This window comes from Oculina patagonica, chromosome 3 (genome assembly GCF_052425735.1).
Source record: "Oculina patagonica isolate OP01 chromosome 3, crgOcupat, whole genome shotgun sequence".
In the NCBI taxonomy this organism is placed as follows: domain Eukaryota; kingdom Metazoa; phylum Cnidaria; class Anthozoa; order Scleractinia; family Oculinidae; genus Oculina; species Oculina patagonica.
In genome coordinates, this window is record NC_135760.1 from 23,526,127 (window position 1) to 23,541,515 (window position 15,389).

The 15,389-nt window shown below is 40.2% G+C and overlaps 2 protein-coding genes across 2 annotated transcripts in view; one reads left to right on the plus strand and one right to left on the minus strand.

Moving 5' to 3' along the window:
• Positions 1-15,389, minus strand: part of LOC144647133 (uncharacterized) — a 172,793-nt gene that overhangs the window by 87,805 nt on the left and 69,599 nt on the right. The window lies entirely within an intron of this gene.
• On the plus strand, positions 869-12,816 carry LOC144647116 (TNF receptor-associated factor 4-like). Its single transcript, XM_078506872.1, has 10 exons — positions 869-1,132; positions 4,604-4,658; positions 5,961-6,065; positions 6,303-6,464; positions 7,440-7,616; positions 8,198-8,644; positions 9,138-9,215; positions 9,893-9,970; positions 10,566-12,422; positions 12,603-12,816. The coding sequence occupies exons 1-9, from the start codon at positions 981-983 to the stop codon at positions 11,181-11,183; spliced, it is 1,872 nt and encodes a 623-aa protein (XP_078362998.1). The 5' UTR covers positions 869-980; the 3' UTR covers positions 11,184-12,422; positions 12,603-12,816.

A 15,389-nucleotide genomic window follows, 5' to 3' on the forward strand; every position in this document is an offset into this window, starting at 1 on the left:
AATGTTTTTATTTCAATGGGTACACAACCTTCTTTTAGTTTCGCTCCTGGATATCTCATTGCTAGTAATTATTCGCTATGGCCGGTCAAATGTTTTTGTAATGACATAAGATAATAAATTTTGGGTTTTCACTGACAACATTGCAAGGAAATGAATTCACTGCGGCTGAAACAATGGTATTTCTTGTTAAAACTCGAAAGCGGATATTTCGTCAGAACTGCTGGAAAATTGGTGCGATCGATTAACATTTACAAGTTCATGCAACCACAATATATGCCTCGAGAGAGTTTATTTCCGGAAATCCAGGAAAACTCAGAACAATTAATGTTTGCGGTGGAGTTAAAATTACTATAAATATGTAAACTGCGGACAAGAACATTGTTGTGGTTTCCTAGCTGCGAAGACCACGAGATTTTTGTACACTTTTTCCCAAAGCCAGGTGTTTCTGAGCTCGTAAAATCTTTAGCATAAGAATAGAATATCTGATAACGCACTTTAGAACAATGAAAGAATAATCACTTTATCCTAAAGTGACTGGTAGATATATACCTGCAAATTTCAACAGTTTTTTTTCTGACGAACACTATAGTTACAATAGCGGGTCGATTCTTTTGAACTTGCTGTAGGTAGTTCAAAGAACTACACCGCAAAAATGTACGCTTTGAAAGCTTGATCGCTCCCACACACAATTTGTATTTATCTTGAAGAGAGGTTTAATCTTAACCGGAAGTATACAAAGGATAGATTTTATCCCAAAAATCCTTGTCATGCAAATAAATCCCCCGTCTGTCACGTTTGTTGTTACGCTATTGTTCTGGGCATGCCCAGTCAAGCGCGGTCATGTAAAATTTATTCAAACAACAAAAAAACTTCTCGCAGTTCAGTCACACAGTTGCCGTCGTCAAAGCAGGAAGCTCAACAGCAGATGAAACGACCAACCGTTGTTTTAAGTAACATTTAAGAGGATTCTTCGCAGTAACATGCCGGGATATCGAGCGTTTTTCGTTCCAGCGGTGAGCGAGAATTTATTATGCCGAATATGTCATCTTCCAGTTCGGAACGCGGTTCAAGTGTCCGTTTGTGGACATCGATTTTGTGATTCTTGTCTCAATGGAGCATTCAGTCACACGAGGTAAGAGCAAAGATTGCTTATTCCCCCTGATCTTTGTCTGATTGAAACACTAAACTTAAGCTTAAGCTGGTTAACTTCTGCGGCGAGAAAGGAAATCACATTTCTCGAGGATTTGAAATGTAGCTAAATTGTCACCACCTACACCACATTTCTCGATATTTATTGGATTTATTTGGGCGATCGCCTCAATTTTTTGCTTTTTCTTCGCAGCAAAGAGTCTTTAACTCTACTTTCGGTGCCTTTCGCTCATTATAAAGGGAATTATGTTTTACTCGCGAACCGAATTTTGAATAAAAATTTGATAGAATGTGCAAATATTTTTACAAGCAATTTTATAACACTCTGAAATCACAGTGGGGTTCCTAGCAAAACTTGCTAGTTTGTCATACTTTTCGCGTTACTGCAGTCCTTCATTTCTGAACAAGTCGATGATCGCAGAAAGCTCTTGTATCGTAGCTCGAAGCGAAAGGCGGTGATATTTAGCTTCTTGTGCCAATTTTGACTTGGAACATCGGCAAGTTTCGGCGGTTACAGCTGCGATCGTTAAATACAAAGGGCCTATTCACGAAAGGAAGATTAACTTGTAAACATTCATTGTGTATAATTTTTTGAGACAGAGACCAAAAATTAGTGAACTTGCTTTACAAAGACAGTTAAATATACGAGAGAAAATTACAAGCAGTTAAATACAAGGTTCCGATCTTTAGCAATACCGTTCACATGTTGTTAAAGCTCATATACCCTTAATCCAATTTAATTTAATATTCCTCGATTTGTTATGCTGCGAGAACTTTTCCCGATTGTTTTGAAACTTTTGTAAACAATTCTACGTTTCTAGAATATTTTCGAAATTGAAACGCCGGCTCTAAGTCATTTATTCTCGACAACCGATCAAAAACTCGAATTCCAATTTCGTAGGCGAAGCGCCATGTTTTTAAGGGGGCTGAACTGTGTTATAACAATTATAAGAGGTCACGAGTTCCTTACAATCTATGTCATCCAGTTCGGTATAAAATTAACACAGAAGCTAAGGAGCTTTTAATACAAAAGCTTCAATATTTTTGACAGTCAAAACAGTGGATGTTGTTATGGCATTAATTGTCGTCGACAAGAATTTCCTTTCGTGAATTAGCCAGGCAGGAAAAAATATCTTGAAGTGTTTAATCTTTTCTGCATTTATTTTATTCCAAAGTTTACATTCCATACCTTAGCCTGGTTGGTTACTTTTCTATTGTCACTATAAAAACGAAAATTGAAAAGGATTTTTTAACAGTGAGATTTTGATGGAACTCTGCCCAGGAAATTACGTGTTTCGAGTGTTTGTTGTGGTGTAAAGGCTTTAGGTTACACTTAAATCCCTCGCTTCCGATCAGGATTGAGACCCGATCAGCAATTTGGTGACTCATGTGTAAAAAATTTAGCAGCTAATGAGGCAGATTTCAAAAAAACCGATTTAAACAAGAGTGGGGTGCCTCTTCAACTCACAACATGTGCCAGATTTTCATAAAATGAGCGCTTACAGTCAGTTAGGCGATTGTAACATTCTAGAATAAAGCCTATTGAGATCGATAACAGCAATGATAACATATACATGCAAATTGCACGAGCTCTTCTTTGGAAATGTGGTTTGCCGGGCCAAACGATATTGTACACAAAAAAATAAATTTTATCCACTCGGGCGGAAAAAGGACAATAATCTCTCGCAGCCATGAGGTATTTCACACCTTATTCTAAATTAAAAGATAAATTTTAATTAGTGGCAAGAAAGCCTTCATTCTTTGGAATGTTTACAGAGAGAAATGCCATCTTTTCATATTTCATTTCGGCAATAAGTTATGGCTCGAGGTACTTGAGACAGAGAAAGAAAGTCGTGCGTGACAACGAGTGAAATCGACATCAAGTTGACGTGCGATTGTGCTTGTAATTGACAACTTTTCTGTTCGCGAATATTAAGGTGACAGCGAGTCTGTACCAAACTAATAGTTGAATCAACACGAAATCTTGCTTTTAGTCTGCGAACGTCATGTTTAGTTTCTCAACACAATTCAACGCATACAAGCGTTTTAAAGAGTAAACGAATAAATGGCGTCGAGTAAATACAAAAACTGCGACCGGAATTAAACATATTTCTTTGCGTGCCTTCGTTTCGTGGAATCGCATGTTGCGTGAGAAATTACACTGAAAAATTGCTATCAGCCCTCTAGCAATTCGCGATGACTGTAACCTCTGCTTGTACATTGCGTGATCTATTGTTTTGTATGCCAAAATTTGGTTTTAAAAATTGAAAAGCCTTTTCAAGAAAATTTTCGCTTGGTTTCGATCAGATAGTTTTGTTTGCGCCTTGGTTTACTTTAGAGGGTGTCAGTTCGAGTGCTCTTTTGAAAACGGCTCCAATTTGCATTAAAGAGAGGGCATATCAAGTCTCGGAATAATTTTAATCCTGACATGTTTTTCCTTTCTGCGGTTAGATTTCGGAAATAATTCGCAGTTGAAGTCCAGGGATGTTTGGAGAAGAAATAACTGGTGATACTTAGAAGGGAATTTGAAGACCGTGCATGTTTGCCAAAGACTCCGCAAACAACTTTAAAACATTGTTTTAATTTTCTTGGGTTTTTTATCCTCCAAAAGCAAAGCTTTTAAACCGAAGTGCAATATTTGAAGGATCGTGATATCGAGCTGTGCTACCTCTAATATTGCTACGCTAAATGCTAATGTTGCTTATAATTCGTTTGCGTTTTGCCTGAACTTAAAGAAGCATAATAAATAGATTTGAAGGAGTCGTGTTGGAAATATCGTGCATACAGGGTTAGGGGTGATGTTATGGCTAAAAATATAATACACTCATCTATTTGTTATACCATCTGGCCCTGTTCAGTGATAGCTATCTGTTATGGTAATTTACGTGAATTGTGCTTTTAAAGTGATATTTTGCGGTTGACACGAGAAACGCCTGACTTAGATCGAAACAAAGCTCTTTTTTCACGTTTCTTTGTGTGTTTTTTTTTACTATATTTTCTCAATACCGTAGCGTTGTTTGGCACTTTGTCAAATTTTTTGACGGAAGTACACAAACTTGGAAACATTTTTGCGGAAAAGAATTGTCAAACTGCATTTTCGCGGCCTTTTGTTCACAGTTCATTCCGCGAAGACAAAATCACGCAGCCGAAAATAAGCTAATTAGTACACTGGAGAACGATTGAGCTTCTTTTTATCCTAAGTATTCATAATTATCTGGTGACGCCCAGTTCCCATTTATCAAAAGGAAAAATGATACGCTGAACAGGCTTTTAATTTCGCGTCGAGTGAAATTACCTGTCAACTGCATTTCAGCGAGGAGGAGTGATGTTGATGTTTGTAGAAGCGGCGTACAGTTCGACAAATTTTCGCTTTTTAATTGGAAACGGATTGCTTTACAAACGTAGCTAATCAAATGCCTCGTCTTTACATTTGGATCGTTCCTCCTTCTACCAGGCAAGCTTCCCGGCTTCGATGTCCAGTAGACAGTTCAAGCATCGATCTATCCCAGGTAAGTTTTTGTTTATTTCTAACAGAGGTACCCTACTAAAGATTGATTTCCTACAAGCTAAAATAGCACATGTATTTGTAGATATATTGCGGCGCTTTTTTCGGTTAATGGAATGTTTATGGCGGTGTTGATCATCAAATAATAGGCGCTTTGACAAGAATACCGCCACGATCAACGATAGGCTGAAAGAACAACTCTGCAGGAACTCCAACAAACAGACAAACATGTCTGTTGCATTCAACATTAAAAGCGCGTGCGTGTGTAAGTTTTTGTTAAATAAAAATAAACTAACTAGGTAAATTCTCGGTAGGAATTAAGAGAAATGCAACTAGTATGGAAGCAAGAATTTTCGCTATTGACAATTTCTGTGCCGTGGTTTTTCACCGCTTTGCCAACTGTATAAACATTTTTTGTGTGGCGTGGGAACGAAGAAGCGAAATGCAAATCGAGATTCGGGTTTCTTTGTGACATCAGAGGTTAGCGTTGTGTGATAAACATCTTAGTGATGAAAACAACACCATTTTAGGCCGTTTTGCCGACATTGCATCTCGGTTGGAATTATTCTTTGTGGAATGATTTATTGATAGGCTTTTGTGTGCCTCCGCGGGGTTTTTATTGTGGGGTACTTTTGTGTGAGATCGAACACCCTCTTCCTTGATCCCCGAGAGGATTAAGCTGGAATTTCAAGTGGGGATTTAGCAGCCCCTACCGTCCGAGTTGTAGTTTAGAATTCGGGAAGCAGACACCAGGCGCCTTGAAACGTAAGGCGATTTTTTAAAGCCAGCTAGATAACAAGACTAGAAAGTGATCTTGACCCCCGTAGTAACTTTTAATTTGCGGGATGCTAATTTGCCTTTACCACCCGTGCAGTGTTAGCACAAATAATGTAGCTCTACCCGTAGGCTATAAGCCACCCACCAAGGTTTAAACATAACAGTGTGAAAAATCCTGTTTCATGAAAGACTTACACGTATGTCTTCGTTTTATAATCACTTACAGATGAGTTTACGCGTTCAAATAAGAAAAAATATAATAAATTTATATAAGAACTTATGGCCACTTTTGGACCTGCGTTAAAGTCCACTGAAATCGTACGAAGCGCGCGCGGAGAATGAAGACAACTTCGTTCCCAGGATCTTTCGGGGCTTTTTATCCCGAGAACAAAAACCCTTGGAAACGAGAGGAGAGTGCAGGAAAGTTGCAACTGAACGGGAATATGGTTAGATTATGAGGACGAGTTGATTTCTCCATTTTACAGGTTTCTTCTCTTTCTGATCTTTTGTTGTGTTGATTGCGTGACAGATTTACGCGGATGACGTGACAAACCAGATGATTTTTTCATTGAATGTTTATTGTGACCACTATCAACTGGGCTGCAAATGGAAGGGGCAGCTAAAGAAACAAGAGGTATGAAACAATCCAATCTTAAGTTTTCAGTATTTAGCACACTTTCGTCACGCAACGAGGAGCATTCCCCAACGTGCACAACTTCCATAGGAAGATCACGCGCTCCTCTAGGGGGCCCCACCTCTCAGGGGGGGGGCACTTCCCCTGAGCGGTCAAAGGGGTAAGTAAGAGCCTCCTTCTGTTACTCGGCGTATATCGTTTTGATTGACAAAATTGCGTTACTTTGTCACGTTTTAGGATCACATGGCCAATTGCAAGTACGCGCTGGTGGAATGTATTGCTGGCTGCGGTCAGAAAGTTCAGCGGAGGAAGATCACGGATCATGTTAAAAAAGATTGTGTCAAGAGATGGGTTAAATGTCCACGCTGCAAGAAGGAAACAACTTTTGAGAAGTTACAGGTTTGAGAAATCTCTTGTCACACAACCCACACCCCTCTTATGTCCGTTGTGTCACGTGCAGATTCCCTATTCTTTTCTTCTTTTCTCTGGATATTCTTCTTCCTGCGCCTAAAATATGGGAAATGAGAGCTAGAATGCAGCTTAAGGTAGGCTCGATTTCTGCCGCGTTTTCAAAGCCAGTCTATCTAATCAGAACACAACACACAACGGATTCTTTAGTATTGAAATTTCAAGCGTGACAAGAGTGACAAGCCCTTCACTATCTCCCAAATATTATAACCGTCAACTACCATCCCAGGTCTCCTTTCAAAGCTGTTCTCTTAGCATAATTGCAGGGTTCCCAAAAGCTCTTATGTAAAAATCCTCCATGATAGCAAAGTTATACAAGTCGCCCAAAAGACAAAGGGAGGTTACCTGTGGCACCAAGGCTCTGCTAGAACACAGCTTTGCCGTTCCTCACTGTTTCTTGAAATCTTTAGTTTTAGAGACTGAGGAGGAAACGAAGCAAAAGCTTCACCTGGAAATTATAGTAGAGTCAAGGATAGTAATCGATGAGTTAGACAAGAGTTTTCAGCTCACATTATCCTCGCGCGCTGTCTAGCAAGCTCAGAGAACATGATGATTGAAATATCTGCCTGTCCAACAAGCGAAAGCTCTCGTTAACTTTTTTGAAAATTTCAGCAGGTTCAAATGAGAACGCAGGAAACTCGATAGTTTGAACTCTTGCGACTTTCATTCCCCTTTGATCTCATAGAGAGTTTTCAATTGAGTGTGTAAAACCAAAAAAAGTTTTTGGTAAAGGAAGATGGGAATAAAATAAAATTGGGGGGGACAACCTCGTTCCCAGGGCTTTTCCCTTGGTAATTTGGTTTTTTTTTTGTAAAGGGGGGTTTTTTAATAAAGAAAAAGGGAAAAGCCCTGGGAACTGAAGTTGAAACCTCTCATAAGGTACTAAACTAGTTACGTTGCGTTTAGAACCACAACTGTCCTGCTGCTCGGCGGAGCCCGGATGAAGAGGTGGTGACGTGTAGCAATGGCTGCGGGTCTAGAATGAAACGACGCGAGATGCCGCTGCACTTAAGGAACGAGTGTTCACACCGATGGGTCTACTGCGAGCACTGCTCGGTAGAGATTGTCTTTAAAGACAAACAGGTTAGTGCGTAATTAATACATTAAACTTAAACACTATGGAAAATTTTTTTATAATTTTAAACAGAATCGTTCACGATCGGTTTTTAGCATTCAAACTTCCATAACGAAAAGAAAATGAAAACGAATTTACTGAGATTATTTATTTCTTCCAAGAAATTTCTTTACTGACTTTGATTAGCCAATTAATTATTTAAGCAGTCAGTCAGTCAGCCTGCCAGCCAGTAAGTTAGTCAGTTTGTAAGTAAGTCAGTCAGTCAGTCAGCCAGTCAGTCAGATAGCCAGCCAGCCAGCCAGCCAGCCAGCCAGTCAGTCAATTAGTTAGTCAGTCAGTCAGTCAACCAGTCAGTCAGTCAGTCAGTCAGCCAGTCAGTCAGTAACCAGTCACAGTCAACCAGTCAGTCAGTCAGTTAGACAGCCAGCCAACCAGTTGGTCAATCAGTCAATCAGTTAGACAGTCAGTCAGTCAGTCAGTCAGCCAGTCAGTTAGCCAGCCAGCCAACCAGTTGGTCTAACAGTGCAGTCAGTCAGTCAGTCAGTCAGTCAATGAATCAATCAACCAATCTTCTTTCTTTCTGTGATAGGAACACTTACGTCGTTGCCGGCGTTCTGTCTCCCAAACGTCTGACGAATCAGGAATAACAAGAGGCGGGAAGCGTCAGAGCATGCCGCATTCAGTCCGCTTCGATCCACGTGGCCTGCGCGGCGGTAACCGTAGCAACAGCGCCTCGCAGGAAATCCTAGCCCCCAGTAGTCCCGCGCCACCCATGCGCTCGGTCTCGTTCCCAGCCTTACTCAATTACGTTGGCCGTGAGGAGTTTGCAAGCGAGGTGGTGTATCGCGGCTCGGAGAGAAACAGGGCGAACACTACGAGTCAAATGGAGGATGAAAGGGAGACAGACATTTTCACGTGCACATGTGGACAGAGGATATCACGCGGTCAAATTACAAGTCACATGTCAGAGGAATGTCCAAGACGATTGACCAAATGCCAGTATTGCCGCGGGCAAGTCAAGTTTGAAGACATGCAGGTAGGCATTTATAGTCTTATTTTCTTAACGAACAGAGTGTTGCTAGGTAACCCAAAGTCTCATCTTTACTACACCAAATCAGGGTTGCCACAGGTGAGGAAATGTTCAGGGAAAAATAAAATTCTGGAAGGTAGGGAATTTAATAGGCCAGAAGAAAAATTTTTTGTGATTTTAGGTTTTTCCTTTTGATGGGGGGGGGTGCGTTTTTTTTTTTTTTTTTTTTTTGGTGGGGAAGGTTAATTTATTTTGGAAAAAGGGAATTTTAGGTTTTTTTTTTCCTAAATTTTTTGTTTTTTTTTTTTTTTTTTTTTTTTTTTAAGCACGTCTCCTTTTTGTTCTGCAAAATATGACTTTTACACGACGCCTTAGACGAGCTGCTTGTTGTCCAACAAGGATGTCAACGGACACATGTCTCTGCCATCTTTCCTGTATATGCCTTTGTTGATACCTATTTAAGTATTATTTGTTAAGTTTATTTTCGATGTCTTTTCAGAGCCATCTTCAAGTGTGTCGTCGCTTTCCTCTGAGCTGTCCAAACAGCTGTGGTGTATCACAGATACCGCGAGAAGAGGTGAGCGCAGTTGTTAAGGCTCCGTGCGCCAAAGAAGGTGTCCTTAATGCTAACCCATCATAACGTACCCCAAAACATCTTTGCCTGGAGAGGGGGAGCAGGGATGGTGCAGTGGTGATGAGCGCTCACTTCCCACCAATGTGGCCCGGGTTCGATTCTCCTGGACCAGACATCATATGTGGGTTGCCTCTAATTTGTTGGTTCTCGCCTTGCTCTAGGGCTATTTTTCTACGGGTTCTCCGATTTTCTTCCCGTCCACAAAAGACCACACTTCTAAATTCCAATTCGATCAGGGGTCCAGGGCCACAATTAAAACTACTGTTGGACACCAGTAATTGTGTTACCCTACAAAAAGTCGTTAACAGTCGTTCTTTAAAAAAGCTCGTGTATAGGACACGTGAGAGTATAGTGTCCTTCCAGTTCCGCACAAAGAACACATGAAATGTTTGTCTGTGCATATGCCATTAAACGCGCCTCCCGCCAGTGCGTCATAAGTCTACACCACAGTGTGGCTTTTCCATGGCATAAAGACTTTCACAATGTCCTTGGACGCGCGGTTTAGGTATGTCGCTCCGTTCGTCGCTCGCGTTCTCCCTTCCCCCCTTTTGGCGCCCCCCTCCCCCCCGGGGGGCGCCGGCATTAAGTAGTTTGTCATTTTGTCCATATTTTCGTTTTAGGTGGATCGCCATCTTTCTAACGACTGTCGCTCAAACCTCATTCACTGTCCCTTTAAACATGTCGGCTGTCAGCACCAAGTAAGTCTTAACCTATCTCCCAAGTACTTAGCAGTACAAATTATTTCCTAGGTAATTCAGTTAGCGGTTTTAATTATGCTGCCAAGTAATTAGCAGCATAAATTATTTTCTATGTTAGTAAGAAGTTTTTATTATTTTCCAAGAAACTTAGAAGATAAGCCTTTGCAAAGTCAGGGGAACAAGTGTCAGTTGATGGCGACATCACTTCTTCGAGAAGTGACTGAACCCGCAGTTTTCGTCCCAGAAGTTGCTAAGCAACATGACGTATTTGCTGCGCGATTGTTTTTAGAGTACATACTCGTGAGCGCTGGCACAAGTTTTTGATTGGATGAAATAATTCTGAAATTCTTCGAGTGCTTCAACGAAGATTTTCCTAAACTGGCACTTATTCCCCCGACTGTGCGAAGCAAACCTTGAGTTAACCACGTCAAGAATACGGTTTCAGTTTTGACTTGATTAGTTCAAATTAAAATACCACAAATTAAAAGGTCCTGATTGATAAGAGCGCACTTTGAACAACTCAAAATCTGAACCCAGGGTGAAGCAGAAAACTATTTAGAAGTAATTGGAATTTTTTTTTTTTTTTTTCATGCAGTGTCCGCAAAGAGCCCTCACTCAACACCTTGAAGACGGCATGAAAAAACACCTAGAGCTTGTATCACAACTTGCTATTGATCAGCAACAAGAGATCGACGAACTCCGAGAAATTGTCCAACATTGCAAACCTTTTACCGACAGTAAGCTTTACTGGAAAGTCGACGACTTTTGGAAGAAATTTGAAGACGCGAAACACAAAACCGGCGTAGAGCTCCACAGCCCGCCATTTTACACGAGCCCTTACGGCTACAAGTTCAAAATCGTCATGTTTCCTTACGGAAATGGAAGCGGCGAAGGTTCTCATCTGTCGATGTACGTTCGGCTTCTTCCTGGCGAGTACGATGCGCTGCTCAAATGGCCGTTTGAAGGCGAGATCACTTTGTCGCTTTTGGATCAAAGTAGAGACTCGACAAGGGGCCAACGAAATATTAGCCAATCGTTTAGCCCGGACCCAAACTGGAAGAGCTTTCAGAGACCCAGTAAGAATGGCTCCACGCTCGGATTTGGCTACCCACAATTCGTGTCGCACCGAGGCTTGGAATCTACGAACTATGTCAAGGATAACTGCTTGTTCATAAAAGCCACAATCGACTGCAAATATTCAGCTGATTTCTAATACTGGTATTGCGTAAATTTTTATTGCATAATGAAAAAAATTTTTAACGTATAAATCCTTGATATAGGTAAAAAAAATGTGTAACTTGATGTGAAATATTGAAAATTTTAGGATCGGTTAACTTTTTCTTCTAACATGCAATACATCTAAGAGTATATAATGGTAGAAATGTTACATAATGCTAGGTATATAGCCAATTTCTGTGTGTATCGTTGAGAGGCAAAAAAACTTTCATCAAGGGCCATATTTTATATACAAACTCAAACTCATGCTTGCGTACTCCAAAATATCAAGCATTGCGAACTTTTTAATCTAAGAAACTTACTCTTTTTAATAAGAAATAGTGATTGTTCGCTTTTAAATTAAAACATACTAAACCGCAACAACGAAATAGTGCAAGGACAAATGCTGCTTTTTGGTCAACTCTTTTAGGAGAACTCAGTAATATTCCATTTCTTATGTGAAAATATTCTCCGACAGGCATGGTGCCAAAAGTATATGATGGCTGCTTAGCAGCTCCAACGAAATCCATGGCTCGGACAAATTCCAGCTAAAAAATGCCTTTGTTCTCCCCACGTGGAGAAGTTAGCTTTGGTACTGGTGATAAAAAAGACGTGTTGAAAATAACTGTATACAAAGATATACCTGAGTTTGCTAAGCAAAGCTGTGAAAACTGCATCCATTTCAAATTGAAGTTTGCGTTATACCGCTATCTTATGTATTGAGAGTTAACAATTGTGCTTCTGCTGAAAATGTGTTTTTAGTCCAGGGGGGCTTAAAAGGGAGGCCTGACGTGAAAATGGACGCTTCTTCTGGCGGAGTTAGAGTGGGACCTTTCTTGCTCAACTAAGGGAGAGATAGTGAGCAAAACAAGGAAGCGGAGGGGGGGGGGGGGGGGGGTTGCGGTTCCGGGTCCCTTTTCAAGGTCTGCCAGTGACGTAAGGCACACTTTGAGCAAGCAAGGCTCGATTTAAACGTTTAACATGTACCATGTCTTATGCAAATAAGCAAACATTTTTGTTTATTAAACCTGATTTGTCCCAGCTCAAAACGTCAATTTTACTTGCTGAATGCCATTCCGGGCTATTCAGGTTAGTTATGAGAAATTGTCAGTACATCAACACAATACCACAATGTTGATATATTTCTCTATTCTCCTTACCTTCCTGCTGGACAGTGTACTGGTAATGTATGGAGAAACTAGTTGTTGATCTCTGCGCATAATTTGCATTTGTACGTGTTAGAGCGGTTCACTGAGTGCAGATTGCGACTGGTGCAACACGCAGTGAGGCCCCGCACCCAGCCCGGAGACCAACGGACCGCCGCGCGCCCGCGCTGCCAGCAGATGCCGAGGATGGTCACTGGATCGCGTGTCCTGATCTGGTTTGGTTTACGACACCCAATGAAAACTGCTCTAAGTTCACGTGTGAGTTTTTAGCAGTTTTCTAAAGGAAACATTCATGGTACAGGCTGCCCTATTTTTCTGTCCCTAAATGGTTTTAAGAATATTATACGCTTTTATTGATAAAAAAATATTTAATAATTAAATGTAAGTCTTGCATACTGCTATGCGGGTAAATTATGATGTCCAACATGTTGGATTTAAACGAATAAAAGAGTTTATTGAACTGTTGATGTCTTGTTAGTTTGGTGGGTAAACTCGAAAAATAGTGCACAATTTAACTTCATAAAACCACGGTTATGAAATATGCGTTCTCATTGGCCGGGTTGACTGGACGTGTCTTACACAATACCATAACACTACGAAAATACTGCTCTGACGCTGTATTGCATATTTTGTGTTTGGTTTATAAAAGAAATAAAAAAAACCTGACAGCTATGCTTAAAGGGCGTGTTAACCATCGCCGGACACAAACCTCTCGCGAGTACTTCAGGCTGGATCTAAACATACGCGCATTTTTTGACCTTTTTTGTCTTTCCTGTTTCAAATAAAATGTTCCTTGATACTTGCAAATGAACACCACGTTTATCTCAAATGTTTATCCTTTTCTTTGGGCGAATCGTGGTAAGATACTAACGAGCGATTGCAAGCATCCTTCGAAGAGAAGATGATTAGAAGACTTTAACTTCAATCAGGTACACGCGATCTTGACTATATTTAAAGACAGTGTTCTCTCTATATTGATTCTAAAAATATCCGAACTCTGAGATGTATCTTTCATTTCATTCACGTTTTGTGATTGGCTTAAAAAAACTCGCGCTTTCCCAACCAATCAGAAAAAAAAAACAAAGCGACCGTAACTCTCTCGCGCTTCGTGTATATATTGTTTTTGTTTTTCGGCTACATACCGTATTTATTCGATTAAGCGCTCAACCTGAATAGACGACCTCGAATAAGCGCCCACCCTGAAGGTAGTAAAAGTTAATAAGCGTCCAGCCTCGAATAAGCTCCCACCCCCACCCCACAAAAAACTGAAGAGAGAGACTTCCCCCATGACCGAGTTTTCTAAGTATTTTACAGAAACTTTCAATGAACAGTTAAAATTCTGCTTTGGTACATCTATACGTTTTATTATTATTTATTGTTTTGTTACAAAGAATAAACTTACTATTTGCGTAAAATAGTGAAAATTTAATAAGCGCCCAGCCTTGAATAAGCACCCACCTCGAATAAGCGCCCACTCTCAAGGTCCAAAAATTTAATAAGCGCCCAGGGAGCTTAATCGAATAAATACGGTATGAATTTGCTTCGAGTTTTGATTGCTCCATTGAATTGTCGGTTTCCATTGTAGTTGGCCAGTGATAATTTTGTTTTGGTGTTTCAACCCTGAATCGAAAATCGCTCTAGGTAAACTGGACTAAAAGAAAGAGACTACTTTAATTGAAAACTTGATGCCTCTCAAGGGTGACAATGCATTAAAGCCACACCCACAAAGCGAAATTCTGATACCTTTTAACGGTTACTTTTAACATTTCAGGACTAACGCTCCCGTCATTTTTATATGGGAACCCCCGGCTTATGGCGATAAAGAGGGGGTGTGGTTGAACACCCAGCCTCTCTTTTGCATATTTTGATGTTGTCGCATTTTTTTTTTTTTTCAGTGCAACAGACGATACATTGTTATGGAAATGTTAAAAAAAATCAAATTCCCAAAAGATCTGAAATGGGACCGCACTGGACCGCATTGCAGCAAACTGACTTTGCGTCTTTAGGTGTGTTAAGTTTTAGACCCACATTAGTTGGAATTCAATGTTTTTGTTGCTTGAAAATCGTAGTTCAGCACACTCCGTTCTTAAGGGAATTTTTCGGCTGCCCTTTTTTCGACGCGAGATATATTGCTTCGGGGAGAGCGGATTTTGGAGTGGATTTTCGGTGTTGAAAGCTGAAAATTATATTCAGGGACATTAAGGGAAGAGAAAGCAAGGTAAGGTTTTTTTTTTTTTTTTTTTTTTTTTTTCCCTTTTCCCCCCTTTTTTTTTTTTTTTTTTTTTTTTTTGTTTATTTTTTTTTTTTTTTTTTTTTCCCCTGGGAAAAAAATTTAACTTTCCTTTAACAGTTCTTTTTTTTTTCGTTTTGTTGCCAGTCAGATTCCTCAGAGAGGTTGACATGCAGAAATGAATGGATACATGTTACCAAGCGTCGAATTATGCAAATGAAGTGGAAAAACGAGATGATGTTACCAACTCACAGAGTAATCATAACGTTTGAGCAACTTATTTATTTAATGCTATCATGACAGCGCTAAACTGCAGACTACACCGCAACTTTATATTTGCATCTTATCAAATAACAATAGTTTCTATGCCTCGTTCTTCAAAGAGTTCCGACCAGGTGAATCTCAATTGCGGGGCCAAAACGCTCCGAACAAGTGAGATTTGCATTCCTTTTTACAACTTATAATCCGATTTAGTTTTCGTTTAGCGAGACGGTTACCTAGTACCTAGGCTTCGTTCCGTTGACTCACGGTCAGCCCGTGTCATTTTTCAATTTTTAAAACTGATATTAATTATCAGTGACATTTTAAGAGCCACGAAGTGAAAATGTACAACATTGAATGTGGAATTTATGTTATTTCGTGTTCAATTATATTTTCGCCATATTGAATTGGTGCCCCAAAGAAGGACACCAATGTGGCGGTTTCATACTAAATACAGTATTTTCTCGATTAAACGCCGGACCCCGATTAAACGCCGGCCTCGTATAAACGCCGGGTTAAAATTGCTATTTTTAAATAAACGCCGGGA

Excerpts from the sequence above, each read along its gene's own strand:
- LOC144647116 (XM_078506872.1), top strand. The coding sequence starts at position 981 with ATGCCGGGATATCGAGCGTTTTTCGTTCCAGCGGTGAGCGAGAATTTA. Across the intron at positions 7,617-8,197 it reads TTGTCTTTAAAGACAAACAG|GAACACTTACGTCGTTGCCG; the intron begins GTTAGTGCGTAA and ends TTTCTGTGATAG. Across the intron at positions 9,971-10,565 it reads ATGTCGGCTGTCAGCACCAA|TGTCCGCAAAGAGCCCTCAC; the intron begins GTAAGTCTTAAC and ends TTTTTCATGCAG.